The following is a 27,513-nucleotide window of genomic DNA, read 5'->3' as shown; positions in this document are numbered from 1 at the left end:
ATTGGCTTTTCACTGCATCTCAGTTTTCTGTAAAGGGAAAATAATTTTAGGTGCTTTACGTGGAGACTCAGGACGAAGGGAACAGTGAGGCATTTGCAAAGTGGCATGAAATTAAATAGGACATGTTTGGGAAAGGCATCATAATCATTACATGTCACGGGCTGCCATAGTAAAGCCCAGATTACCCAAACAAAAGCAAGGAAGAGCTCTGAATATAACTTATAGAGGAACTTTAAGTATTTAAACAATGGAGAGGAAAATATTTCAAGCTAACTGCTTAGTACAAATTGTTTCAAAGGGTTTTCCATCAATTTTAGTCCTTAGTTGCCCGAAAATTATCTGGTACTGTATTCATCTAAGCATGGTTTAATGTCAATGAAAGGGTTTAGTCCGTCTAATTCTGCATCTTTTCCTTTTCAACCTCTCTTTTGGTCGTGGGCACAGAGCATTATCTCTTCCTGGGATCAGTCTTCTGTGCTTAATTTCACCACAGCCTGGGAAAAGGCAGCACATTGAGATGTTGACGTTCCCAACATCGGGCAGAAGTTTGATTATAATGATGGCAAACGCTTTCCCACGTTCTTACCCCAGCGCCGTAATGCCAAGCCCTATTGTGTCACACACTCCCCAGTCCACCTGCTCCTTTGGGAGCAGGGTATTATCCCCAGGCAATTCACAGTCAATTTGCCATGCTGTAATAGATGCTTTCTCTATTGTCCCAGGGCACGCATGGATTGGCTATCGACTGTGGGAAAGTCAAAGTCGCTCAGGACCCATACATTTGTATGCAGCCACTGCGTATAAATAGAGGAACTCCCTGCTCCCTTCTGCACCCGCTAACCAGCGAGCTCCGAGCTGAAACCAGCACTTGGGATAATGGCACCCAGCACGCTCTCCCTGGAAATCCTAACACCCAAAGAGAAGAACAGAGTAAGTGTCTCTCTGACTGGGAGGGTAAAGAGCTGAGAAGGGCCAAACTGCTTTAGTAGCAGGTTATATAGACACAGAAAAGGGTCTCACTGCTAACTGTCCTCTTCCCATTTTGTGTCACAGCTCAGGAAACCCATTGTAGAGAAACTGCGGCGCGATCGGATTAACAGCAGCATTGAGCAGCTGAAACTGCTCCTGGAGAAGGAGTTTCAGAGGCACCAGCCCAACTCCAAGCTGGAGAAAGCCGACATCCTGGAGATGACTGTCAGCTACCTGAAATACAGCCGAGGTGAGTACCCCCCTGATCACCCTGACTGCCCTTACTTTTCGGCAAAGCTCCAGCCTGAGTCTCCCTGTGTAACACTTCTCTCCTCTCCTGCCCTTGCAGCTTTCGCAGCATCTGCCAAAAGCCTCCAGCAGGATTACTGTGAAGGGTATGCCTGGTGCCTCAAGGAAGCTCTGCAATTCCTGTCGCTCCATTCCGCAAGCACAGAAACCCGGATGAAGCTGATCTGCCATTTCCAGAGGTCACAAGCGGTGCCTAAGGACTCTGGTTCTTCTTCTGCACCCGCTTCCACCCACCAGCCCCCTGCAAAACAAGCAGCACTGAACCCCTCCTGCAGCCTCTGGAGGCCTTGGTAGGCCAAGAGTACGCTTATGTGTTTCCTGGACATTTGCTTGTATTCCAGAGGAGATTGTGACTTGCTATACAAGTCCCCCCACTCCTCTCATGAGTAGGGAAGAATGTTTTCCTTTTGCAGAGCATTACTCTGCTTGGATGTCCACTTCCCTTCTTCCAGAAGGATTGAAATGATCCCACCACGTGGAGAGAAAGTTATTCTAATAGAATGTGAGATGTAATCCTCCCGCTAGGATGGCTGAGAGGAGTTGTTCAGAGAGGAACACCGACTGTTCTTAACCTTAGTGAGGTTGTACGAGTACATCTGTTGAGAAAGCGGTAACTTCTGAGGTGTTCAGGCTAGCGTTTTCAAAAGCGTTGGTTGAGGAGGAGCCCTTTCCTCTGACCTGCCCCACTTGAGACTCCTGGGTCCTGAGGTATCCACACCTCTACTGCCCGGCCGCGGGGGCCCCAGGTGTCTCGAGCAGAGCAGCCGGTCTAACTGGACGCATTTGAAAACCTAGCTTACCTGTGGGTGCCGTAATGGGTTCTATGATATTTGTAGACTGTGCTGAGCATGCTGTGACAATGGTTAAACCATACTGCAAACTACGTAGAGGAAATTCCTCAGGATGTCTTGCTCACAAAATCAGAGTGCTGTTTGTGAGGTTCAGGATATGTATGCCTTTTATAAAGGCAAAAGCTCATTTTTTTATCCTTATAGGAAAGAAAGTTACGGCTGTGTTGTCGATTTTACATGAAATATTTATCAAAAGTCTTTCATGAAAGGCGGGTGTACAAATTATATTTACTCTTTGGTACCCTACCAGCAGGGGAGAACGTGAATTCATTACTGTCCTTGGAGGATGCTATGACATGTTATGTGTGAGCTGCACCAATTGTGTAACCTGTGCCAGAAGTTATCTTGAACTTCAGAAATCGCAGAAACTTTTAACAGTACAAAAATAAATAAAAATCTAGTTAATAAATCCAGCAAGTTATTCTTTCTTGAGTAGTTCACATAGCTGATTTCCTTGTGGTCCCTGGGGTTACAGGACACGAGACAAAGATCTTAGTAGAGCAAAGATATTCAGAACTGGTATTTAATCGCCTCACCAGCTTTGTGTCGATTCAGAACCCCTGCAATGCTGTTTTCCGCACGCACAGCTCTGAAATATCAAACCCTAGCGCGCTCAACGCAATGCAAAAATAGAGGCACGCCTAAACCACAAATTCCTTGGAAATTTAGAGCAGAGAGACTTGTGGAGAAAGGTCACAGCAAGGGCGAACTCAGGAAAATTTATGCCTGCCTCCCCAACGCAGAAAATACTTTCAATTAACAGATAAAGTTTGCCAAGGCACTCCGTGTTACACTGCACGTTCTCGTGGCACGCGGCTGAGCCACAGAACAGCCTGAAACGCAGGGAATTTACATGGGTTTTTTGCCTAAATGGGAGACAGGTATAGCTGCGCCACGTGAGTGTGCACACCCACGTGTGAGGCACAGTCAGCACCGGGGATGCCAAAACCAGCGCTGCCCTTGCCAGTCACGTCCTGGATGACTTTGGCAATGACCCCCCCCGCCCCAAAAGCCCTCATTTCCCCATCTGCCCCCGCTCCGCCCGCGCTTTGCGGCCCCACTCGCGTTCGCGGCCCCCCGGGGGACACTCGCCCTCTCCCTCCGCCTCACAACCCCTCCCCTCCCCCCCCCCCGGGCTGTGACACGCGCCACGTCCACACACCCCCGCGACACTCGCCCCTCGGGCTGTGACACTCGCCCGCCTCCCCCCCCCGGGCTGTGACGCCCCCGTCGCGCACGAACGGGAGGGGCGGCGGCCTTCCCTCGCGCCCGCCTGCGCGCTCCAGATCCCGCCTCATTCGCATAATCTATGCGCCTGACCTTGTTAGTATGTAGATGTATGCGCATACATTTGCATGCCGATGAGGCCAGCCGAGGAGTGGGTCGCGTTCAAAATGGCGGAGCGGGGCGGGCGAGGGAGCGGCGGTCACGGCAGTTTGGACAAGAGCATTACCCTCCCGCCTGATGAAATCTTTCGCAATCTGGAGAACGCCAAGCGCTTCGCCATAGACATCGGTAACCGGGCGGCGGCGGCGGGCAGGAGCGGGCCGGCGGGGGGGGGGGGGCATGGTGGAGGAACGGGCGGCGGCGGCTCTCGGCCGCTGAGGGGACTGGCGGGGCGGGCAGCCTGCTGGGCGCGGGGCACGCCGGGAAACGCAGTCCCCTGAGGCGGCCGGGGCGGCGCGGAGGGCCGGGTCCGCACTACAGCTCCCGGCAGGCGCCGCGGCGGGCGGGCGGCGCGGGGCACGACGGGACGGGGAGTCCCGCCGCCGGGCGGTGGCGAGGCGCAGGCGGGGAGCGGCACTACAAGGCCCAGCGTGCCGTCCGCGGCTGCTAACGGGCCGCGGAGGGAAGCGGGCTAGGGACAGCCTGGGGCTGTCCTTGGCGGCCAAAGGGGCAGAGGCGGCTGCCCGCAGGGGAACGGGGCCCGCGCCCCCCCACCCTACCCGGGGCCTGGGGGCGGCGGCCGCGGCGACCTCAGGCGAGAGGACGATGCACCGTCTGCCGTAGGCCCGACTGGGGGGCAGCGCTGCGGCGCCCCCTCCCCCCCACCCCCGACCGACCCTCGTACCTGGGGGTGGCGAGCAGGGTGCAGCATGCGCTCCTCGGTGCTCTTGAGACGGGCTTTGAAGAAGAAAGAGGGCAGGGAAAGCTGCTGTTCCCCCTGCCCTGGCAAGGCAGGGTGGCTGCAGAGATGAGTGGGCGTGGTGTGGGGTCCGTAGCAGTACCTCACTGCACTTAGTTCCTCAGTGACCCCCCAGAAACACCCCATGTCCCGTGCATAAGCCTGAGAACATAACGTTCCTGGGTGCGCAACAGCCTGCGCCAAGGGACAGAGGGAGTAATGTGCATCAAAGTGACACCTGAGCACCACAGCTGTGAATGGTGCTGGTGTGGGTGGCCTTGCAGGGACACAGCTGAGCTGGGCCTGTTAAAAATACTTTCACCTGTGCAAGGATTAGCATTCATTCTGTGGAGATCTGCAAAACCAAAAATGTCAGTTCCCACATTTTGCCTCTGTTTTGCACTTACTAGGTCAGTGGAACTATTTAGTAGGGAAGCCAGAAGGAAAGTGTTCTTCAGCCACAGTACCACAGTGCGAGCCTCCATTAGTCCTCTGGTTAACACTGCTCTGGGTGGTGTAGACTTACTGTGTAGTGGGAAGAATATATGCACCATAATATATGCACCATAATATACAATCTTGTCATATCATAAGTCTACTTAACTCCTTCAGAAACTGCTCGTGTCATGTCTGTTAAAATAACAGCTGTGGGTCAGAGTGGAATTAGAGTTGTGGGATTAGTTATAAAGCCTAGTTGCTTGTCTCAGCTGGTGTTCTGAATGGATTTAAGTCTTTTAAAAACTGGGAGACGAAGAGGAGAATGTATAAAGCATAGCTTTACATACCATCTATCTGGTGATAAATTAATTGCTGGAGTGGCTATATCGTTATCAGTGTTGTACAAACAGTATGACATCCCAACACAAGCTTCATGATTCCTCTGCTTAGAGGTTTGTAAGGAAGATTTTCCTCATAGCACAGAGCTACTGAGTTTAGTTAAAAAAAAAAAAAAAACCCCAAAAGCTAAGAAAAACCTCACCTTTAAGCAATGAGCTAGCAGAACAGAGTTTGAATTTTGTTTACAAGAAACTTTAAAGCATTGGCTAGTACACTGAAATGAGATCTGAGGTCAGGAAAGCTTTATTGCTTTTATTACTATAAGCATCTGTCAGTGATCGCTCTAAGTTGACCTCACTTCAATTTTGCTGGAGAAATCCACCTATTTTTCTCCTACAGGTTGCAAAAATTTTCCTTTTTATTTGAGCAAGATGGAAGAGATGAGAGTACTCTTATGAAGGCAAAGCTACAAGCACTAGCTGGTTATTTTTCACTTGACCATGCTGCATTTCTCGATTGCACTTGTTTATAAGGCAGAGCGTAGAGCCAATGAATTTAGCTATTATGTTATGATCTAACACTGCCAGGTTTTTGTTTGCTGTTGGGCCTTTAATTTTAACCCAAGAGTTGGTCATAATTACTTCCTGTCTTGTACACAGGATGTTCTATGAGATGCATGGTAAACTTACTGAAAGGGGTAACATGCCAAATCTTTGGCAAGAGGCAAGTAATGCGTGCAGGCTTAAATTCAACTACATGTTAGGCCTGTAGCATCGAGATAGGAACCGCCTGACTGCCTTGTGCTCCTGTTCTGAGAACACAGATGCAAACTTAGAATTGACTTTCTGTACAGGTAAGGATGGTTACAGTCTGCAGCACAAGGTACTTTTTATGCCGAGTTAAAATTAAAGGTTTTTCTTCAACAGCCAAAGCATCTTAGAGGTTTATGAAGCCAACCTGATACCTTAATCAGATCCCGATACTCAGGAGTAGTTGAAGAGGCATTTTTCTTTCTGAGGGGGGAAAAAATTAAAAGATTGTTTTAACAAAAATAAGCAGGCTTTGACAGCCTCCTACTTTCAGGCTCAAATATCTACTTGATTAAGATGCCAGAGGTATCAGGAGCACCAGCAGGTACTGTTTTGTCCTAAGGAAAGTCAGTTTGTAAAGTTATTCAGTGTAATTTCATAAATTCACTTTTGCAGGTCAGTTGCAAAGGCAGCACATATAGGGCAAGCGGTTAAGTTCTATTTCAAGATGAGTGGGAAGCTTTACTGTCTTGATGTAAGCAGCCTCAAGGCTTGAAGAGAAGAGGGTGATGGGGCTGGTCTCCTCAGACTTGCATGTTGGTAATAGTATGCTTAGGGATCATCACTTTAAGTGTTCTTTACCCCAAAGCCAAAAATAATCTTGCAAAGTAGTTGTTATTCAGTACATAGAGTTATCTTCTAACCAGCTATGAATTTTTAGCTTGTTCTTGGAAGCAGGTTAAGAATATTTACTTAGGTGTTCCTGATGAAACACTTTAATTGTGCAAGTGGCATGCATTGCTCAATTGTGGAAAACCTACTTATAAGATCTTCTTATAAACAGCAGATTTGGGGGTCTCTATAAAATGTTTTGAAACAAGATAAGTAACAGTGATATATGTGCTACCCTAGCCATTTAAGAACTTCCACTTATTTCTGCTCATCTTCAGTCACCCCCACATCAGTTGGGCATAAGCTTTTTCCCCATAAGTAGTGAATTTGGAGTTAACCATACCAAATCAGTTTCCAGACAAGGATTCTTTGGCTCACTGCATTATGCGTTTAGCTTAATTATATCTGGCTTTAGCTGAGGAGATCTTAAAAACCAAGAACTCTCAGGTAAAGCATACATGAACTTAAGTAATATTGTTTGCTCTAAGGTGAGGTATTAATCATAACTTTTCATCTTTTCATTAACAGGTGGTTCATTAACCAAGCTCGCTTATTATTCAACTGTGCAGCACAAAGTGGCAAGAGTGAGATCCTTTGATCATTCTGGAAAGGTGAGAATTGTATCAATAATCAGTTGCATGCAATTGACTCAGGAGTGAAGTACTGGACTGGCTTCTCATAGTAAAGCAGAAATTTAATCTGAAATCCATCTAGTGACTAGTTCTATATATAACTTTATCTAGAAATTTCTTATAGTTTCAGTATGACATTTTGTAATGTCAGTTACTCTGAAGTTGTCACAACTGAAATGTTTATTTTAAACACATATTTAGTATGTACTGACACAGCCATCTCTAAGCATGTGTACTGCAGCTCAGATGAGTGTGTGGCTCCTGCTAATAACCCTTTGCTATACTCCAGGGGAAATTAGCTGTTAGGATGTGTTTGGCAACTACTTTTGCTTTGCAAGTTTAATATAGCTCTAGATCTAAATTGACGTTATAACATGCTATACATGTTTTCTTTACTGAAAGATTGATCACAAAGCTTCAGAGTTGTGCAGTCCATGCACAGGGTTGCTTTCTTGGAAGTGCTTGAATTGCCAGGTAGTGTTTGAAATAGTTATTTTCTAGACACAAAAGTACAGTACTTTTGTAAAAAAAAAAAAAAAAACATACTCCCATGTAAAGATAACTTTTCTCATACAGAGATTTTTCATGCTTGTCTAATGCATGGGAGAATTGATTATATTTTCAGTTTAAGGAGTATTGAGGTCTGTTGAAACTATATTCTTTGAAGGTAGCTTGGGAAGTTATGTTTTTTAAAAGCATTAACACAGTTTCAAGGCAAAGGAAACACAGGTATTGATGTTCAGTGCTTTAGTATATAACCTTGTTTCTCAACAAATGATTTTGAATAACCTGTAAGAAATTCTTTTATCTTTTAAAGGACATAGAAAATGAACCTTTGTATGAAATATCAGTTCAGGAGGAGATTACAGCTCGACTTCACTTCATTAAATTTGAAAACACTTATATTGAAACCTGCCTAGATTTCATCAAAGACCATCTTGTCAATACAGAGACAAAAGTCATCAAAGCTACAGGTGGTGGTGCCTATAAATTCAAAGATCTTATTGAGAAGAAACTGGGATTGAAGTAAGTGAAACTGTTTAAATTTAGTTATAGGAGTGTATTTCTTCATTGACTAGATTTTAGTAGGCTAACTTTCCACTTTGCCCATCTGCCCTCAAAAGCCATCTACACCGCAAGAGTGAAGCAGTAGAATGTGTGCATGCATCTTGGTCAGAGCAGGCTGAGTTGACGCATTAGCAAACATAAGCTGCAAAAAGATAACTGTATCATTAACTGACACAGCAGAGGAACAGGAATAGAGCCAACAAACAGGAGCTCAGGGTTCAGAAGAAGGACAGCAAAAAGAGGAAAGCAGGGTATTACCACAGCTTTTTTCTGTAAAGGATTTAACTTACACCTATACTATTTTTAAGTTAAATTAATTTCATGATTATGGTAATGGATTTTACTTTTCCCCTCACAACTGGCAGCATTTCAGTGATGGTATCCTAGCTATCAGTAGCGTGCTTTGGACATACTGTCAAACTCTACTGGAGTTTACACAAAACCTACAGTGGTATTACAAAAGTAATATTTGAAATAAAGTAGTAAGTAAATTCATTACTAACAAGATTTTTAATTGATGCTCTTTGATCAGTTATTGTGATGAGGTGTGTTTAAGTGCGTCCATCTTTCTACTGAAAGTCTAAGTATGAAAGCCACAAGACGACTTTATTATTAAAAGCCAAAACATTGTTGGCAAACACTTTTTCCCTGGATGTAGCTAAGATCTATAGTTGCCTAAGTTCTCAAGTTGGAGTTCCAAAAGCTTCTAATGTTTTTCTGTGCATGGTAAGAAGTAAATAATTAATATGAATAGTAACTTGCTGCATAGCTCCTACCTAAACTTTACACAGAAGCATAGGCTTGCAGGAGATTAAAGGGCTGTCTCATGAGTTTACAGTATCATAAATTTACCACTCAAACATCTTTATCAGACACCATATGCTAAAAGCTGCTGTAAGTATAGATAAAAACATAATTAATTTGCACCAATGTAAAACACTATCTGATGTTACTGGGGAGACCATCGAGACACCTCTCATACTGTAATTACACGTAGTACATGCTTAGATTTCCAAGGTACTAGCTTCATCGTCTTTTATACTACATTTCAAATTACTTTCTTCTTCTGATAGGTAGGATTCTGTTAGCTTTTTTCAAACCACTCTACATCAGTACCTTATTGGCTGTTACTAAGGATCAATAAATCAAGACAAAGAGGCAATTCCACTCCTTTTCTCATGTGGTGCACCTGTTTTTTGTTTCATTGTTTTATATTTGGTATGCAAAAAGCAGCACTTTCTCCATCTTGACAAACAAAGTATTCTGTATTAATTGAGATGTATATTTGTGCTTTGTTTATGTGTTTTTAACAAGGCTTATGATATTTTATGTAAGAAATGTAGCATATTTCATATAAGAAATTTGCCATAAATCAGTAATAATACATAAGATATAGAAGTTTACAGAAGTCAGTAAGTGTTAGCTGACTTCACTACGTCATTCATCTTAACTAAATTATACATCATGTTCCCAGACTCCATACTCAGGATATGTCCTGTTGTGAATCCTATTATTCTTCTGGGAAGTCTTTTTTTCTTGTGTCTGGTAATCCCAGTAGTAGGCTCCTCGCAGTCACTTTAATCTGTCATAAGCAAGTGCTGAAATGTTGAGGGGGGCTTTTTTCTTTATTGAGAAGGAAGGGGAAGAGCAATAGAAAATAATTCCTTATTAGGAGATTGTTTTGCTAGATTAATTTCCAGGTAAGTTTTCTGACCTACTTTATTGCACAGGTGCACATAAACTTGTGGTAGCACTAGGGCACTAAAGAGGCAGTGTAAACAAGCAAACAGGGGAGCAGCTTTATTTTTAATGACAGCACGATTTATGTAAAACGAAAGTTACTGTGTAACTACAGTCTAACTTTGGACTGCGTGTTCTGGCATGGCAGATGAACATCAGAACATAGGCAGATGTAGGTTTCATGTTTTCAGAGATCTAGACTTTTGCCTTGTGCTCTGGGTTACTATCTCCTGTTTGTAAAGTTTTTAAAAAACTACTGCTCTAAAAGCATACTTGCTTATCAATGGGTCTGTGAAATTTATGTAAGGGTTTTTTTTTCTCCCCCTTCGCCTCAGAGTAGATAAAGAAGATGTAATGACCTGCCTAATTAAAGGATGCAACTTTGTACTAAGGAACATACCCCATGAAGTATTTGCATACCAGAAAGATTCAGATACAGAATTCCGTTTTCAGACAAACCACCCAAATATTTTCCCTTATTTACTGGTGAATATTGGCTCTGGGGTTTCTATAGTGAAGGTGAGTGGTTGCTAAACTGTCTTATTGTGGAACTTGATAAAGGTGATCTGAAACATCTTACTGTTTTAGATTTGTAATTGTTTCTTCTTGGGTAATACAAAGTCTAACAAGAAAATAATGATTTTTTTTTTTTTAAATTCTATTTCTTGGAGAGTTATGAATGCTTTTCCGTTCACTACCATAGTTTCTTTTTAATCACATTTAATTCAGTGTTTAGAGAAGTTCTATTAACTGATGAGGACAGAGGCTGTCAGTGATTTTCAGTATTTGTTTGCTTGTTTGTTTTGGTATGCTGTTGAGGGGACCAAATTTAGTGTCTATATTTAGGCTTATTGGCCAAGAATTAAACACAAAGATTTCAGAAACTGCTTGTGGTATAAGTATGTGGAACATGTACCTCTGGAGAACTTCTCACCTGATATTTATGCAATTATATACTTCCACCTACACTGATTCCACTGTTAAAAGGAATCCATGCGCTCTCACTGTGTTTATAGTTATTATAGGACTTCCTAGACAAATCTGCCTTGTTTTATTGACAGGTAGAAACAGAAGACAAATTTGAATGGATTGGAGGGAGCTCAATTGGAGGTGGAACCTTCTGGGGCCTTGGAGCACTACTTACAAAAACAAAGGTATCGAAGTATCAGTTTTAAGGGCCATGGAATTAAATGAGATGCTAAGAGGAGGCTTGAAATGTTGGAATGCCAAACTCTTTGAATAGGGAGAAATAATTATTTCAAGTAAAGTTTGTATGGGAAACCAGATTCCAATGTTAGTATACTAGAAGATGAAAAAAATTATGTCTGTCGCCTGTGGGGGGTGTACCTTTTATTCAAAGAATTGCTACACTTGTGCAGAAAGAGAACAGGCAGTTCTGCAATGCTCAGGACAATTTTAATACTTTCCATTAGGTGCTTGTGGTCCTAGACTGTTAGATAACAAGGCTGAGTCCTTGACTTATGTTCACATTTTCGACACTTCTGATGCATAAAAGGAAGCTTTAAATGCAAAAAGATATTATTATCATATAGGGACAAAAATGATAAGATGCTTATGGGTGGCAAAATAGTAATCCCACTTGGGACTCAAGGAGTTTGTCAACAAGGACAAATAATATCTATAATGCAGAGAATAGTCTCAAAGTGCCCTGTTAATTTTCTGAACTTTTTCAACATGAAATGCCTGCCTAATTCCTCCAATATTATCTGCAGAAGAAAAGCAGAGAGCGTCCAGTTACTGCAAAGTGTCTGGGAGTAGAGAGGAGGAATTCTAACTCTCTTTGTTACACATTACAGTTTCAGGGTTTCATCACTTAAATCCCAGGCTGGTAGTCTGCCAGAATAAGGTCTGATTTAGTACTGCTCTGCCTAACTCAGCTCTTAAATCATGCTGTTTTTTTCCTGTCTCAAAGATCCACGTGGCTTAAATAGGTGTCCCTAAATGTCAGTGGTGTAGAAAAAGGTAGAGTTACATGTGCACCACACAAGAAAATGTCAAAAGGAAGACCCGTACTTGCAATATTTTGTTTAATGCTTTTAAAAAAAGAAATCTTAGAACATGACAATGTCTGTTCTTAATTCTCTCTGATTTTGTAGAAGAAGAAATTAGGGTTAATAGACTTATAAATTAAGTATTGGCATAATGCAGATTGTGTGCAAGTTTAATTTCAGGGACATTAATGCATTTCTGCAACAGTAAAGGCAGACTTCATCTTTTGGGTTTTAAACATTTATTTTTTTTTATGCCTCAAGAAGACATAATTGTGTTTGCTCTTAGTTACTGTGTTTCTGACTTCATTTCAAGATAAGAGATGCATGTGGCTTCTGACTATTTTGTATGTGCTGATCTATCTCTAGTTTTCAGGGGACATTCAACAAATTATTTGCAGATAACTGAAGAGGACGGTTGTGCTTTCCATCATTAAAGGAGCTCCATTTAAGATCAATCTGTCTGATGAGATAACGGACTCTGGATAAGTCCTTGTAATTAGAAATAATGTATCTTTTGCTGACAGGGTTGATTCGAAGACACGCCAAACCCCCTGTTTTTGCTCAGTAAAGATGCTGCAGAACTCTGGGCTTATGGGCAAGGTTCTCTGGCTGTCCAGGAAAGCTAAAGTAACTCTGCTTCTCATCCTCAGAAATTTGATGAATTGCTGCAACTCGCTTCAAAGGGACAGCACACAAATGTGGACATGCTGGTGAAAGATGTGTATGGAGGCGCCTACCAGACGCTGGGGCTAAGTGGAAATCTGATAGCTAGCAGCTTCGGGAAATCTACTACAGCAGATAAAGGTATTGATATATAAAAGATCTACCCAAGATTTCCTATAGCGTTAATACTTTATATTGCCTGTCAGCATGGATTTGCTGCTTGTGCCAGCTTCCTGCGAATGCTTAAGTGGATGGAAAAATATTTGCCAGCTTCATCAGCATAACCATACCTTGCCTTATCCATTTCCTTATGTTATGCATGCTGGGCTGAGAGGGGACAGGGAGCACTGCTTGAGGTCCTCCAGTTTGTTGTTGTTGTTTAAAAGTAATGAGAAGAAACGCAACCATCTCCCCTGGCCATTGGGAATCTGATATTTATAATGATCTAACAAGTAGAGCTGGAAAATTGCCGCCAGTCCTTTTCATGATCATGCCTACATGTGTTGTGCCTGCACGATATTTTATTGATTAAAAATACTACATAGCACTGCCTTACAAGCAGGCATTCACATTTTTGGTTTGGGATTGCATGTGGGAAATATATGTGGCTTTCTCGGTCCAGAAAAGGACCCATGGCAGTGATTTACTATAGTTTGCAATTTTAGTTGCAGTATTATAATAAAATGCTTGCGGTGCATCTCAAAGCAAGATGGATGGATGAACCATCATCTGTGGTTCTTAGAGAGAAGTGGGGTTCTTGCCATTTGCTGTTCGCCTTTCAAGCAGGTTTCTTTCCAGCAATATTTCACAGAGGCTTAAGTGTTTTTTTCATGATATCTCCAGTCTAATGCGCACTCCTGGTTGTTTAAAGTACTTTTTTTGTAAAAGATTTTTGGCTGGGGGGGGGGAAACACATTTATTCTACACACATAAAGAGACTGGTCAAACTCTTTCTTTTTTTTTTTTTTCTTTTCCTCCAGCTGTAGGCTATCTGTTAGAAAAGTACAGTCAATTTGAGCATTCTTCAGCTGTGTTTAGTTTGGTTTACTATTTCTTTCCTTTAAGAATTTTCCAAAGAAGATATGGCAAAAAGTTTACTACATATGATCAGCAATGACATTGGTCAACTCGCCTGCCTCTATGCCAAACTCCATAACTTAGATAAAATCTATTTTGGAGGATTCTTTATTCGGGGTCACCCTGTTACCATGCGCACAATAACCTACAGTATCAACTTCTTCTCCAAGGTAATGAAAACAGAGACTTTCCTAATAGCAAAGTCACATGTTTAGTTATCTTTCTAGGTTGTTGGGAGACTTTTAATAAATTAATTTGCACATGAAGTAAGCTTAGAGGACTTCTCTTTAGGTAGGTAAGGCAGGGCTATAAAGGTCTGTTGTGGGAGGGGTAAAATAACTGTGAGTTGCCTGGGAGTTCTGTCTGGACTCTCTTTCTTTCTCCCTCCCTCTCTTTATTATTTTTTTGATTGACAGTCTGTCTTGTAGCTGCCAAGTAATGAGTTTTCACTATTTTCTTAGACAGCTACCAGTGTTATTCAATTCCTCTTGCTGACTTGCATCTATTTCTTTTCACCCCCTAGGCTATGCAATGTGGGATTTTTCTGCTGAGATAGTTAGCAGTTAGTATCGGTGGGGTTTTGTTTTTTTTTTTTGTTTTGTTTGGTTGGTTTTTTAAAAAAACACAAACAACACAAACAAACAAAAATCCAAAAACCAACCAAGCTGTAGTTCTTTGCAGGTTTTGAAGCTATGGACAATACTGAAGATTTTTCACTAGAAAAACGGTCAAGTCCAAAAGCTTACTTAATGGTTGTTGCAGGTAGATTAGTTCCTGCACTTTTGCAATTTTATAGATGACACAGTTTTTCTTCTCGTCTCAGTGCTTCAAGCAAGAGACTCCTCTGTGCTACTTTTTTTCTGCCTTTATTTCATCATTGCAGTCCGTTTCTGTAAAACTTTGTTTCAAGAAAACCGTTGCAAAACTACAGCTTTAGATTCTTGTAAGAACAGCTCTATCAGTGACTCAAATCCAAATCTGTGAATTGTAGCTGACTGTTTACTATAGCTTAGGTCAGTGTTAGCTGTTTTATAGTCGCAGCTGCAGACATAGCTGATTTTCCTTTAGAGAAGGCAGCATCTCACCCAGCCTTGCCTGGGAAAGCTGAGGCACCCCGCTGCTAGGATAGAGCGTGTTCTTATTCCCCCTAGCATTTGTGTATTATATTAACAATTAAAGTAACTAATTTGATGCTTGCCTATGGATAATATACAGTGTTTGTATGATGTTGAATGTTAAATAGCAGTTAATGAAATAAAGATAATGAGCAATGTCTTGAATGCATTGGATGCCCAGTGGCACACACTTACGTTGATGTCCTAGAAATCAGATGACCTTATAGTTCCAGCCTGTTCAAGCAAGAGGAGTTGAATATTCATGGAATGATGCAGTGGTCTTCTCTAGTGAAAGCTCTGCCTTCCCTCTGCTTCTGTATTGTGCAGGCTTAGAATACCCACCACTTCTGCATGTTTTTTTTTTCCCCAGCTGTTTAATAATTGTGGAATAATGTATGTAAGCAGTTCCTCCTGAAGCTGTGCTTCAGAAACACCAGTAAAGCTACTGAATGTGTTAGAATGTAGCACAAATTAATATTACCATCTTCTAGTTGTTTCTAGTAAATTTAAGTGTAAAACTAGTGACAAAGAAGTACATATTAGCCATCAGGGACCATCCAATTGCAATGTTTCATATTGTGGCAGGGAGAGGTTCAGGCATTGTTCCTGAGACATGAAGGCTACCTGGGAGCCATTGGGGCATTTTTAAAAGGAGCTGAACAAGACAGTAAGTACAGCACTGCTATGTTCTGTATATGCTGTGTTCTGAAATGTCAGTGTAATGTCCAAGTTTCTCTTAAGAGGCTGCATGTGAGTTGTTGCCTAAATAAATACATTTGGCACTAATAAACACAGATGCTGGGCTTTGGTTTTATATATTCTGGCAGGGACACCTTAATTTCTTACTGTTTTTCCTGCTCCTCCTTTGAGAAGCCAGCAGGATTTGGCTCTTCTCTTTGTTGCATTTCTGCAAAGAGCGGTCATAACTCCAAATCAAATTGGGGAAATGTGGTTTCTGAGAACTTTCTCTTAAAGAGGCCAGCTTCTGAGTTCAGTTAATGTACTGAAGACGACTAGCATCTCAAAACTGTGTTCGTTTGAGAGTGAAAAGCCTCACAGGCATTTATGAAGGATGAGACACTTCTGTCCAGCGTTTTTGGGGTATAGGGTGCTTTGGTTGAATTCTGCCATTTTTATTTTCTTTTTTTCTTGTTGGTGTAGTAGCAAACCATTCATTATTTGTTATAGTAGAACAGGTAGTGAGGTTTTTAGTGGTACTTAATTTTAGTAAATATCAGATAAACCTCAGAATAATGGATGTGGAATTCTTTTCATACCCATCTTATAGCTATGGGCAAGGAACCAGCTACTGAGAAATTAAGGGTGTTGCTTGTGCAGCATGTACTGTATATCCGAACTGGATTAAACTTTTTCTCAAATTCAAAAAATTCTAGAAATAACTTCAGTATTTATGTGAAACTTATATTATGCTTTGAGAGTTTTGTCGTTATATTTTGTTAATAATGAAGCTAGATTTAGAAATAAGAAATTATCTGTATGATCAGAGATAGTGCTTTGAAGACATGCTGGTTATAGACCTTAATAACAAGGAAAGGGGGTTAAAAAAGGAATTATTTTAGAACTTCCATTGTCTTATGTCTCGTTCAGGTTGAAGCTCTTCAGAGCTAGGCAATTCACTGAGTGGTTAAAACATTTCTTTTGGGGGTTAGAGGGAAAAATTATGTTTATTTATAAAGACAAGGGAAAATGGCTTTTGTAGTGAAGCAGCTTCTCTGAAGGGATGCTAATTCTAGGCTCGCTCACAGGAGTACTTTCAGTTTTATTTTCAGATTATGTGTCTCTCTGTCTTTCTTTTTTCTAGATCCAAATCAGTATAGCTGGGGAGAGAATTATGCTGGGAGTTCTGGTCTTATGAGCACATCACCCGATGTTTACCCTATGCAGAGAACAAGGAGTGGTACAGTATGTGGTTGTCTCTTCTAGAACTAAGTGCCTTTTCTTAAGTAATGATGATTTGAAAATTGATCATTATTCTTGAGCTCATTACTTCTTGCCCCTGGGACTCCTGCTTACCAAAAGAAGCAACTAATACGGTGTCTTGTGTCATGTGTGACGTTGTCTTGTGTCTTATGTGATGGTTTGATGTAATGTCTCAAAAACAGGTTGTGGCTGCTACTTTGTCTTACTTGCTTTCACCAAAGCTGGAGGGGGGAACATTCATCTCTTACCCTTTCTCTGAAGTAGCTGTATTTTGCTACAGTTGAAATATTGTGCTTCAGAATTTTTGAATCTGATGTTCCACTGTCTTTAAGCAGCATTTATTTGCTTCCTATGAGAAGAGAAATGCATAATTGGACAGAAGAGCATCAGCCCAGTCATCTCTTAAATATACTGACAATACAGTAATTCCGATTTCACAGTGAAACTGGCATACAGTAAGGAATCAGAAAATACTTTAAGGTTCTTAAATTATTCTAATGTTGCATCTATTGAAGTGCTTTTGAAAAGAAGCTAGAATAGTGGAGCTCATTGGTTTTTACTGTCTTTTACCAGTCCACATGTCAGTTTTTTTCATATCAAGTGTTTTTATTAATTTGCTCCATCATTGATTTATCTCCTCCCAGTTTTCAGGAATTAGTTTCCCATACTTGCTGTAGGGTGCAGGGGGGAGGAGCAGGTGTTGGCTTTGGTTAGTTGTTTTCTGTTGGTTCCTAGGCTTTTTTAGGCCTGAAGATGAGGTGCAGAACTCTTACTGAATGGTTTTCCAGGCCAAGCCTTAGTATAAGCCTGCTATGAACTGCAGATGCTGGATTTTGTGGGTTGTGTGCATATATGAAAAATATATCTAATTTTAAGCTCTGCCATAACTGAAAATATTGTCATGAAATTGTGGATTACAAGTATGACCAAAAAATAGTAACACGAACCTTCTTAATCATAAAATATATGACAGATTTTAAACAGTATTTATGCAGATGTACTGTCCACAGTTCTCCATTTTGGTCCCTTCTATTGCTTGGCACTTACTTTGTTCACGTGAAGTGAAATCTCTTTGCAACAATCATAGTTCAGAAATGTCCACTTTTCAACAGTGAAATTAGTATTGAAGACAGTCTTTCTATAGCGACCGCTTTGGTTTATGTACAGAAAGCCTTGTTACATTGTGGGCTTTAATCTTAGTATTTAGTCTGAGCATTTCTAGGCCATGCAGTGTGCGCAAATGCAGTGGGATTAGATAGTTGTGTGAAATAAAGATAAATGTGCTCAGGTTTTTTTTAGACACGAGAAATAAGGCACACTTTATTTACAGAGCTGTGTAACTATTCCTATTTCACATGAACTTAATCTCTATCCGTAGAAATTTGGTCCCAAGCATTGCTTTCACAAGGCGTAAGGAAAAGTTTTGGAGACTTGGCCAGGATTGTAAATGGAAGTTGTAAAGCAGCATAGCAACATTCATTTACAAATAAGCCTGTGCTCAGCTCTTTGTGCTCCTGTCTGAACCTGACAGCCCAGCAGATTTGACAGTGCTGGGGAGGGAAGGAAGGCAAATAATAAAATAAGAGGGCCTATAGTAAGTTTTCAACACGAAACTTGATAATCTCTGTCTATAGGCTGGGCATGGATAAATAGTCCATTCAGGGGAGTGGATTATTTATGGTGGCATATACTCTAATATAGTTGTCTGCAGATTTGTTAGTCTTAACTGTGGATGGACTTCTGTAGTGCTTGTACTAGTTTAATTTGTTGTGAATCAATTTTTGAGTAAGTTCTAATAAATCTCTTTAATTTTTCACCTAGTTTGACATGCTTGAAATGGATAGGTTGGAGAGACCGCTTGTTAACCTGCCACTGCTGAAAGACCCATCAACCTATATTCCAGACACTGTTGACCTCACAGATGATGCCATGGCCAGAAAATACTGGCTGACCTGCTTTGAGGAGGCACTGGACGGGGTAAATGTCACAAAACAGTTATATGTGTGAATGATGCAAATATTTAGCAAATAAATCTTTTGTGTGTAAACCTGTTTACCCTGCAAAACGTACCTGCTGTGTCAAACCTATTGTGTGTAAGTACAGTTCCTCTTCCCCGTTAACAGAGGCATCTGACTCTGTCCCAGTCTCCTAACTAAGTGCTTGATACCTTCGAAGGCAAAAGTAGTATTCTCCTGTGGGTTTGGGGGTCTTTTTTTTAATTTTTTTTTTTTTTCAAAGCATCTTCTCTTAAATGGCACTTCCCACCTCTTTATACAGAGCTGGCAAGCAGGATGGTTATACAATCAAAGGCCAAAAAGGCAAAGGCCAAAGATATTTGTATTGTTCTCGCTCTTCGGAGCAGTCCTACTGACAACAGCCATTTTTGTGTTCAAAGAGCGTGATTTAATCAGACGTGAGTTATTTTTTCTGCACTGTGAGACATACTCAGTCAGTGCATGCTAGTACTTAAGGGCTATGTATACTTCCTAAGGAAATTGAAATCAGAAACTTCATGTGTGTGTGAGGAGGAAAAGGGCTGGGGAAAAACACAGGGGCAACACACTGACTTGACTTTACTGTAGTAAAGAAAAAAAGAACACAAGGGGTTGATGTGGACTGTTAAATTTCTGCCTGTTTCTCCTGTTGTGTGTGTTTGTTATTTTTTCCCCTCCTATAAGTAGTTAAATATTGTGTTTGATTTCTGAAAGTATGGTCTTGAAAATAAATTTTAAATCTTTTGGGAAGAAAGGAGGTATTTAAATTATTCTTTGGCGGTTGGAGTAAATGAAAGCTGGATGTTACTGTGTGGGAGGGACTAGATAGCATGCAGGCACTGAACAGTATAGCAGATGGAGGGGGTTATTTTTCAGACTGAACTTCAGATCAGTTACATGGAGGAAGAATTCATTTGGTAACTTCAGTCTTGCCTCATTTCTCTACCAGGTGGCAAAGCGTGCAGCAGCCAGTCAACCAGACTCTGTTGATGCACTGGAGAGAGCTGAAAAGTTTCGACAGAAATACTGGAATAAGCTCCAGACGCTCAGGCAGCAGCCTTTGTAAGTGTCTTCATTTTGTCTTTTTCATCGCTTGCTGACTTGCTGACTTCTTTGAGCAGAGCAAATTAAAAGCTAACTAAAAACTAACTAAAAGCTAATGAGGTTATGAAGCAGAGCAAACTGAAAGCTAAGTAGACTGAAGACTATAGCAAGTCGATGTGCCAAACATCAGGTCCTCTGCACAGAACTTTTCAGGTCTCATATATCGGAATTTAACAGAAAAAGCATATCTTGGCAGAAAACTTATTGTGAAAAATAGTTACGTGATTATGAAAAATGGTAGCATATTAATTCAAGTACCTAGCTTTGCTCTGAATATTTTCCCTCTCTGTATTTAAATAAACTGTATAGTAGATTTAGCACTTGGAGACAGTGTTTAGCACATGTGGCATGTAAAGACTCTTAATTTAAGTGCTTGTGTGACATGCCATGACTTATGGAGGAAACAGAGGAGAAAACTTTTTTCTGTTTGAAGTAGTTGATCTTTTTTCCCCCCTCTTCTCCCTTTTTAAAGTGCATATGGTACCTTAACAGTTAGAAGTCTTTTGGATACAAGGGAACACTGTTTAAACGAGTTCAATTTTCCGGATCCCTATTCAAAGGTAAGTTGTTCTTGCCTCACAGAGTGGACAACATGTAAGTTCAAGACACTTTTTGCATACTCTGAAACTTTGTATGAGTAATGGCTTATAGGGGTGAGATTAGCTACCTTGCAGCAGTTTTAACCGGTCGGTGGTTGTCACTGAGGAGAAACAGCAATGGGTAATGGGATATAAAGCCTTTGATCTCTGATGTGCTCATGGTGAGGATAATGCTAACCAAAAATATCACCAGCTTCCGTTGTCTGATGCTTCCAAGAAGCGCATTGATGGTGTCAGTCCCATTCCTGATGAGTGCATGGTGTCTGTCAGCGGATACTGCTGTAACTTGCTCTGTCAGTGAGGTGTTTCCTTCAGTTTAGAACTGAGGAAACTGCGTGGAGAAGCCTGCGCTTCTGACTATGGAGTACCTCACAAATCACCTGAGAAGTTCAATTTTGAGGACAGATGTTATTTCCCTTTATACTGAGGCTGCTGCTGCAGTCTGGCAGACTTCAGGAATTTTTCTTTTTTCCTCCTTATTCTCATAATTTTTTTCATGGCGTGGAAACCATTTTCAAATTTAAAGCCGTGTGTAGCTATGTAAGTACTTTCCAATAAATACGTAATTGCAGACAGTTGAAAAAGACACTTGGCATTGTTATCTTGTAGCTCTGTTAACAATCTCAACAGCTCTGTGCAAAAGTCACCAGTGCTATGAACTGACATTTCTGTATTCCTTTAACTACCTTCCAGTGTGTTTTCTTTTCTTTCCTCCCCGCCAAAGGAAAGAAAAGGAAGGGGGGTGGAGTGTGTCATAAACAGATTATCATCCTCCCCCATTTCATCCTGCCCAAAGAAGGCCTGAAAAATAAAAACTAAGCACCCTTCACACATTCCCTTCCTTGCTGAGGCAGTCTGTCCTTAAACTAAACTGTGCTGCCTTCCTGCATGTTTTCTCTGGGTTAATTTACTGGGTTAATTTACTGCTATGCTGTAAAATGATTCTTGATTACTTTTGTAATTTTCGAGATACTGAGCAGAGCTGGGTTTGAGTGTATACAAATGCATAACCTCCAGCTCTTAAAAATATCTGTTGCCATTGTGCAGCTGTTTGCTCTTTGTATTTCATTCTGTAACATAATATGGTTGGGGGAGAGGACATGTGAAGTCAGTATTTCTTACAAATAACTTTTCTGTAGGTCTGATCCTCACCACTTGTCTGTGTGGACATATAAATAATAACAGTGCCAGTGTCTGGTTAGAGACTTTTTTTCTGACTGTTGATATATTTCTACAAAATACATAAAAGGTTCTCCCTAGCCGTACTGTCAGATGTTACATTGACTCTAAGAAAGGGTAAAAAATACATGAGGTGGCTTTTACTTGTGTTTGCTTCTTGGTAATTCAGGCAAGATACTGCCAAGAAAGGTCTTGATGTAAAGATGGTCCCCAGTATCACTTTTAAATTTTTAAGATAAGTAGCTATGTAACACTGATCTCACTGGAGACAGAAGCAGAGAAAAAAATTCAAGAGCTTCTGAACATCTGGGATGATGAAGCTCAATGCAAAAATAAAAAATAATCTCCAGTTTTGTAGAAGTGCTACTGGTAAGCCTTCTCACCGTAATTACCTGGCTTTGATGGATCATGTTACTACTAAATATTTTTTTTTGTGCATCCACTCTCCCACTCCCCAATCTACTCAAGATCTATTGTACTTCTGACTTACTAAGAAAAGTAATTCATGGGCTACACATCATATCCTAGCACTAATGAAGCTTTTTATTAGAATCCCAGGAAACTTTTTTCTTGTTGATACTAAGCATGCTGATAACAGTAACTTGTTGGTCCATTAGAGGCCATGAACGTAGAGGAGAATGCTTGAACGTGGTCTTGGGACTGAGACAACCAATAATGGGTAAGAAATTTTTGTCTATAAATCCAATGTTTCATGTCTTTCTTACAGGTAAAGCAGAAAGAAAATGGCATAGCCTTAAAATGTTTTCAAAGCGTAATCGAATCTTTGGATTCATTAGGCTGGGAGGAGAGGCAGTTTGCTCTGGTGAAAGGACTTCTTGCGGGGAATGTCTTTGACTGGGGAGCAAAAGCAGTCTCAGAGTAGGTGTTAAATATTTTAAAAGCACCCTTTTAAGATACAGAATATCCAGTTGTTCTTTAAAAACAAAAATAAAGTGCACCAGTCTAATTGTAGATTGTATTTCACCTTAATCGAATGTTGGTTGTTTATTTACAAGCATTGTTGTGGTGCAGGAAAGTTTATACTTCCACCCTTTAAATCTGGCAGATACGTCACTGTGAATGTTTGAATGAAGTGATAGAGCATTTAATAGTCCAGTCTGGCTGCTTTGCTCGTAGCGTTGTTATTAGCACTGCTTTTGGGCATGTGTTGTACCATGAAAATATGCTATTTTCCTGCAACCTCCAGTTGTCCAGATATCACGGTGTATATTCAGTGGGCTGTAAGTTAGGTTGAGCGGCCTCTTGATGGCTAAATACTAGTTATCTTTGATCAACATACATTTCTGTTACCATTTGGAGAGCTTTTTTCCTTATATCCTGGCAGCAGCCACGAATTCATTTAAGGATATTAATGCCAGCAGTTTTGAAACATTTTTGATTTTTCAGTTCTAGAACTTTATTTTTGTGGGGCTGATAACATAGATCCGAGAGCATGGGAGAGGGATGCTGTTTTACAGCTGCCATTCAGCACTTCCTTTCCCTTCCTACATCTTTGAGGAGTTTTCCCTCTGATTAAATCAAGAAGAATCCATTAAAAACAAGGTGATTCAAGGCTACACAGGCATTCTTAATCTTGTGTTGCTTCTGATGTTGCCCACACCCAGAAACTTGAACTGACACCAGTTAGAGCAGGTAGTCTCCATGCTGCTTGTGCTCAGTGGAGCTCTCGTTCTCTTTAAGGAAGGAACTAAGAGATACAGACCAAGTTAAATGTCACTTAGTACTAAATTTAAGAAACTTGTGGAGACTTGACTGGCAAACATTGCCCGCATGGTGTAGTATTTTCACTGACGGCTTAGAATCTATCCAGCTCGTTATGCCACCTAAGTGCTTGGGGCTACTTTACATATAGCCAATAGCAGTAGCTTTTAAAACCTGTATCTGGTTATTTTAATTCCTTTTCCTCCTACGCAGGTACAACTTTAAAAAAAACTTTTGTAGACCAATCTTCAAATTAGACTTTGTAATATCTGCATGGTAGAACAGTGCTTTTTAGATCATGACTACATTTTATGGTGATCTGCAGACTAAAAGATGTCTTTTTTGCCTGTAGTGTAGTGCCTGCAAACATTTGTATATTGCTGAAGCTTTTTTCTTTTAGCTCTAACTTAATGTAAATTTGAGCCTTTTGTTTTTAACATAAGCACAAAGTATCTGTTTCTCAGTCATTGGACGTATCCACACTCCTCGTTATAACCAATGCAGTAAAATTGCTGACCACCTGCTAAAGAAATGTTTGAATTATATTTATGTGAGATGAAGTTGGTTAACTGTGTACCCTTTATTTCTCTTCTGATACAGTGTTCTGGAATCTGAGCCACAATTTGGATTTGAAGAAGCCAAGTCAAAACTACAAGGTATAGGGAGATCTGTGGTGGTGGTTGGAGCTGGATAGTGTGTTAATATGAGAGTGGAGGAGAGCGTGAATGTGTTTATTGTGGCAGTTCTGCTGCCCAGGTGGCAGGAAATCATTAGTACGCGCTAGGGTTGTCTGAAATACAGGCTACAGAGTTTTGATGGAGTGTTCCTGTTTGTGTTCCAAAATCTGAACACCTGAAAACCTCTTTCCTGGAACAGAGGTCTTATCCACACAGATACTCAGAATATCTTGCCCATGCTATTTTTCATACCTATTCTAGTCCTGTTAAGGAAATAGCGTTCTGGGAGTACACCACCAGCCATCCTAGGATGAGTCGTTATGATAGCCAACTTCATTGCTTTATTATGAAAATTCTATTTTGAGACTGCTGTAATTGAGCTGTTCCCATAATTAAGAGCTCAGGAACTCCTAGAATCTAGACATTTAACATTCAAAACCTGAGCTCAAATGCTTTAATGCTTAAACATTTGTAAAGAGACACCTCCTGCTTTTCATAATGTACAGAATTACTGTTTGCCTAAAAGAAACGTTAACGTGATTTTGTCTGTGACACAGAACGGCCCTGGTTAGAAGATTCCTACAGTCAGTGGCTAGAGCGACTGAAGGTACAACTCCGCGATTGTTACTAACCATTGAGTAATTAAATACATTAATCATAAAACCACCTTATTAATCTTGGGTTTTTAACAGATTTAACAGAACTTTGTTCAGACAACTCAAAGTACATTCTGGTAACACAGCACCAGTAATTCAGCAGCCTTACCATAATGAAAGGAATAAAAGGAATTAGTCTGACACTTCATTACAGCTTCTTAGCTAAATTCCTTCAGAAACTGCAGCATGCGGAACCCAGCTGCTTTCAAAGCTGTTCCAAGTAACCATATTGTGTCCCATCTTTATCAGGGTACTTATTTCTGTACAACCAGACCCATGACTCTAAAAACTTGGGTCCAAATGTAAGCTTTGGCTTGCTCCTCCCTCTGAGTAGCCAACCTGAAAATGACTTAATTGAGGAGCTTGCTGAAAGTAATTAACTTATCAAGTAGCAAAGCTTTTTTCCCATGTGATCTCTATTACTGTTTAATTAAGGTTAATTGGAAAGCTTTTGTTTCTTTGTGTAACTCTCTATGTTGGAAATGATAGCCAAAAGGTTTGGCATGAGTAGACTATTGCAAATCATTACATATTACATCTTTAAAAAAAAAAGGTATCAGCTAATCTTGTATAACAGTGATAATTAAGGAACTTCAAGCATAGTCTTGACAAATTTTTATTAGGAATTAAGCATTGTTCACTATAAAAATTCTTCTGCTGGTATGAACTGGAGTGAACTAAGTTTCATAACGTCAGATTTAGAACAAATTGAAAGGTTAATGGAGAATAGGAAATATCTTTTCATTTTAGGATGTCACTGCCCCCAGCAGTCCATCCTGCCCTTTCCTGGCAGAAGGGAATCCTGTTCACCCTACAGCATGCTAGCTTAAAACAGCCACAAAGGTAGGTTTACCCTGGGAACCAACGCGTTCACGTAGGCAGCTGCCCATGCTGCTGCTTCTGTTCTGGAGAATGGTGTTCTCCAGCTGTGTGGCATAACAACGTGCCAGCCGTAATCTGCCCCCCAAACAGTAGGGTTATGGGCCCCACTACCACTGGGCGAAGCCTCTGAAGTCCGTTCCTGTTCAGAGCCGCTGGAGTCGGGCACGTCTGTAATTGGCAGATGTAGGTTTTATTAATGGAGTTTGAAAGACCTCTCTCAAACAAAGTAAAGTAACTAAAGGCTGTTTTAAATAACTGCAAAGACAATGTTAGGGAAACCGATTTCTCCCAAGATCAAGGGTAGGCGCTGTCTGATGAGTTATGCTGCCACTAGATCAGCAAAAATGCCAAGCGTTTAAAGGGTATAAAATGTGGGGTCTTAAAGTGAGTAGTTCTAAATAACACAAACTGTTCACTGAAATGAACTGTGAACTCAATCCTGAATACATTGGTTTTCTCTTACAGGAGGGTCCCCCTCATAAATGTGCCTTAATTTTCGCAGATAACAGTGGAATAGACATAATTTTAGGCGTCTTTCCTTTTGTCCGAGAGCTCCTTTCTAGAGGGACAGAGGTAAGCGGTTTTCATTGTGAATTCTCTGTGTAATGGAGCGTTGGTCATTGGCGAGAGGTTTGTTAACTACGTACCAGTAGTTCACTTAACCAGGCTGGTGCCTAACATCTAAATTGGGAATAATCCAAATCCCTGGAACTCCAAAGTCTATCTGTAAGTAGCCTGTGAAAGGCAGCAAAGCAGAATGAGCCTCTGTCAGCCCTGAATCTGCTGAACAAGGGTCTGTAATGTCAGAAGACCCAAAATAGCTGGGTAACTGCGGGAGGATGAGGCCTGGGCCTCCAGCCTTTCTCTTCGCATTTCTGCCTTTGTGAAATAAGTCAGGCAGAGGTGACGTTAGGGCTGCTTGTTTGTTTAACACCATACATTAATGGGTGAACTCTTGACATCTCTACCTCAGGTTATATTGGCTTGTAACTCTGGCCCTGCCCTAAATGATGTCACCTACAGTGAATCCCTGATTGTTACTGAACGGATAGCAGCAATGGATCCCGTTATTCAGTAAGCATATAACCCTCTTCTTCACGTATCGTACAGTACATAGAAGGAAAAAGCAAGTGCCTTGTTACATACTTAGTTCATATTTAACTGTGTTTATTAGCGTCTGGAATTTGCAACCTGGAAGTAAGAGAAGGCAGATAATTTACTTTCATTAAGGTGAAAAGTTTAGAAATTGGATCTTTCTTGAAATACATAATACATAATTATATTTCTTGTCTGTGTCTTCTCTGATAAGCACTCAAGCTACTAAAACATAAATCTTCTACGTTATAAAGTGTGGAGGAAAATGCAGCTATTTCAAATACAGTGTATGCCCGGCAGAGGGCACACAGCTGACTAAATAATCCTCTTGCTCAAGGAAACATGATGTTTCGGTGAAGTCCTAGCAGGAAAAGAAGCCTTTGCAAAGAATACTTAGATATTTGTTGTCATCTGGCTTATTACCAGCATTGCGTGACCCAGTTGAGGTAGCTGTTTGACTTTTTTGTCTTTTTGTTTATTTTAATTAAAGATCTGCACTGAGGGAAGAGAGGCTGCTGTTGGTTCAGACAGGTTCGAGTTCTCCATGTCTAGATCTAAGGTATATTGGCAAAGTACCACTTTGTTATTTGTCTCCATCGGCTGCAGGATGTTCAGAGCCTCGGCTCTGGAGCATCGCAGCCACCTTTCCTGATATGAGTCACTTTCACACAACCACAAAGAGTTGCTTAGTCTGGATTTATAGACTTGCAATATTGATCCTTACGAGTTGTTGGATTTCTTATTTATCGTTTGTGTTCAGCAGCAACACATTGACAGTTTCATGAGCAGCTTAGTTATGGGTCATGTAAAATCCTGCATGTGACCAAGAAATCCACTTGACAGTAAGAAGCATTTCATGTTGTTAACCTATTTATTTTTAATTAATTTCTCTACTGGAGACAGAC

General features: G+C 40.9%; 2 protein-coding genes across 2 annotated transcripts in view; both read left to right on the top strand.

Annotated features, from left to right (window-relative positions):
• Nucleotides 1–611: 611 nt before the first annotated feature.
• Nucleotides 612–1,572, top strand: LOC309680152 (transcription factor HES-5-like; the record flags this gene model as incomplete). The annotated part of the gene is given in 4 exon segments (XM_082493667.1): nucleotides 612–845; nucleotides 847–930; nucleotides 1,054–1,219; nucleotides 1,319–1,572. Coding segments are annotated over 4 exon segments (648 nt in total). The 5' UTR covers nucleotides 612–701.
• A 1,912-nt stretch (nucleotides 1,573–3,484) lies between these two features.
• PANK4 (pantothenate kinase 4 (inactive)) overlaps nucleotides 3,485–27,513 on the top strand; it is a gene marked incomplete at its 5' end in the record, with an annotated part of 26,731 nt that continues 2,702 nt past the window's right edge. Inside the window, 18 exons of the mRNA XM_082493421.1 lie at nucleotides 3,485–3,644; nucleotides 6,981–7,063; nucleotides 7,902–8,110; nucleotides 10,228–10,411; nucleotides 10,954–11,046; nucleotides 12,555–12,708; nucleotides 13,633–13,814; nucleotides 15,345–15,426; nucleotides 16,582–16,682; nucleotides 18,522–18,677; nucleotides 19,644–19,756; nucleotides 20,271–20,358; nucleotides 22,304–22,455; nucleotides 23,899–23,954; nucleotides 24,533–24,582; nucleotides 25,979–26,086; nucleotides 26,487–26,587; nucleotides 27,099–27,167. Of these exons, the coding sequence (XP_082349547.1) occupies nucleotides 3,485–3,644; nucleotides 6,981–7,063; nucleotides 7,902–8,110; nucleotides 10,228–10,411; nucleotides 10,954–11,046; nucleotides 12,555–12,708; nucleotides 13,633–13,814; nucleotides 15,345–15,426; nucleotides 16,582–16,682; nucleotides 18,522–18,677; nucleotides 19,644–19,756; nucleotides 20,271–20,358; nucleotides 22,304–22,455; nucleotides 23,899–23,954; nucleotides 24,533–24,582; nucleotides 25,979–26,086; nucleotides 26,487–26,587; nucleotides 27,099–27,167 (2,141 nt within the window). The remainder of the gene's footprint in view (nucleotides 3,645–6,980; nucleotides 7,064–7,901; nucleotides 8,111–10,227; nucleotides 10,412–10,953; nucleotides 11,047–12,554; nucleotides 12,709–13,632; nucleotides 13,815–15,344; nucleotides 15,427–16,581; nucleotides 16,683–18,521; nucleotides 18,678–19,643; nucleotides 19,757–20,270; nucleotides 20,359–22,303; nucleotides 22,456–23,898; nucleotides 23,955–24,532; nucleotides 24,583–25,978; nucleotides 26,087–26,486; nucleotides 26,588–27,098; nucleotides 27,168–27,513) is intronic.

Source organism: Vanellus vanellus, assembly GCF_965231255.1.
Source record: "Vanellus vanellus genome assembly, chromosome: 20".
In the NCBI taxonomy this organism is placed as follows: domain Eukaryota; kingdom Metazoa; phylum Chordata; class Aves; order Charadriiformes; family Charadriidae; genus Vanellus; species Vanellus vanellus.
The sequence above is the reverse complement of the archived record's forward strand: the minus strand, read 5'-3'. Positions and strand labels throughout refer to the sequence as shown.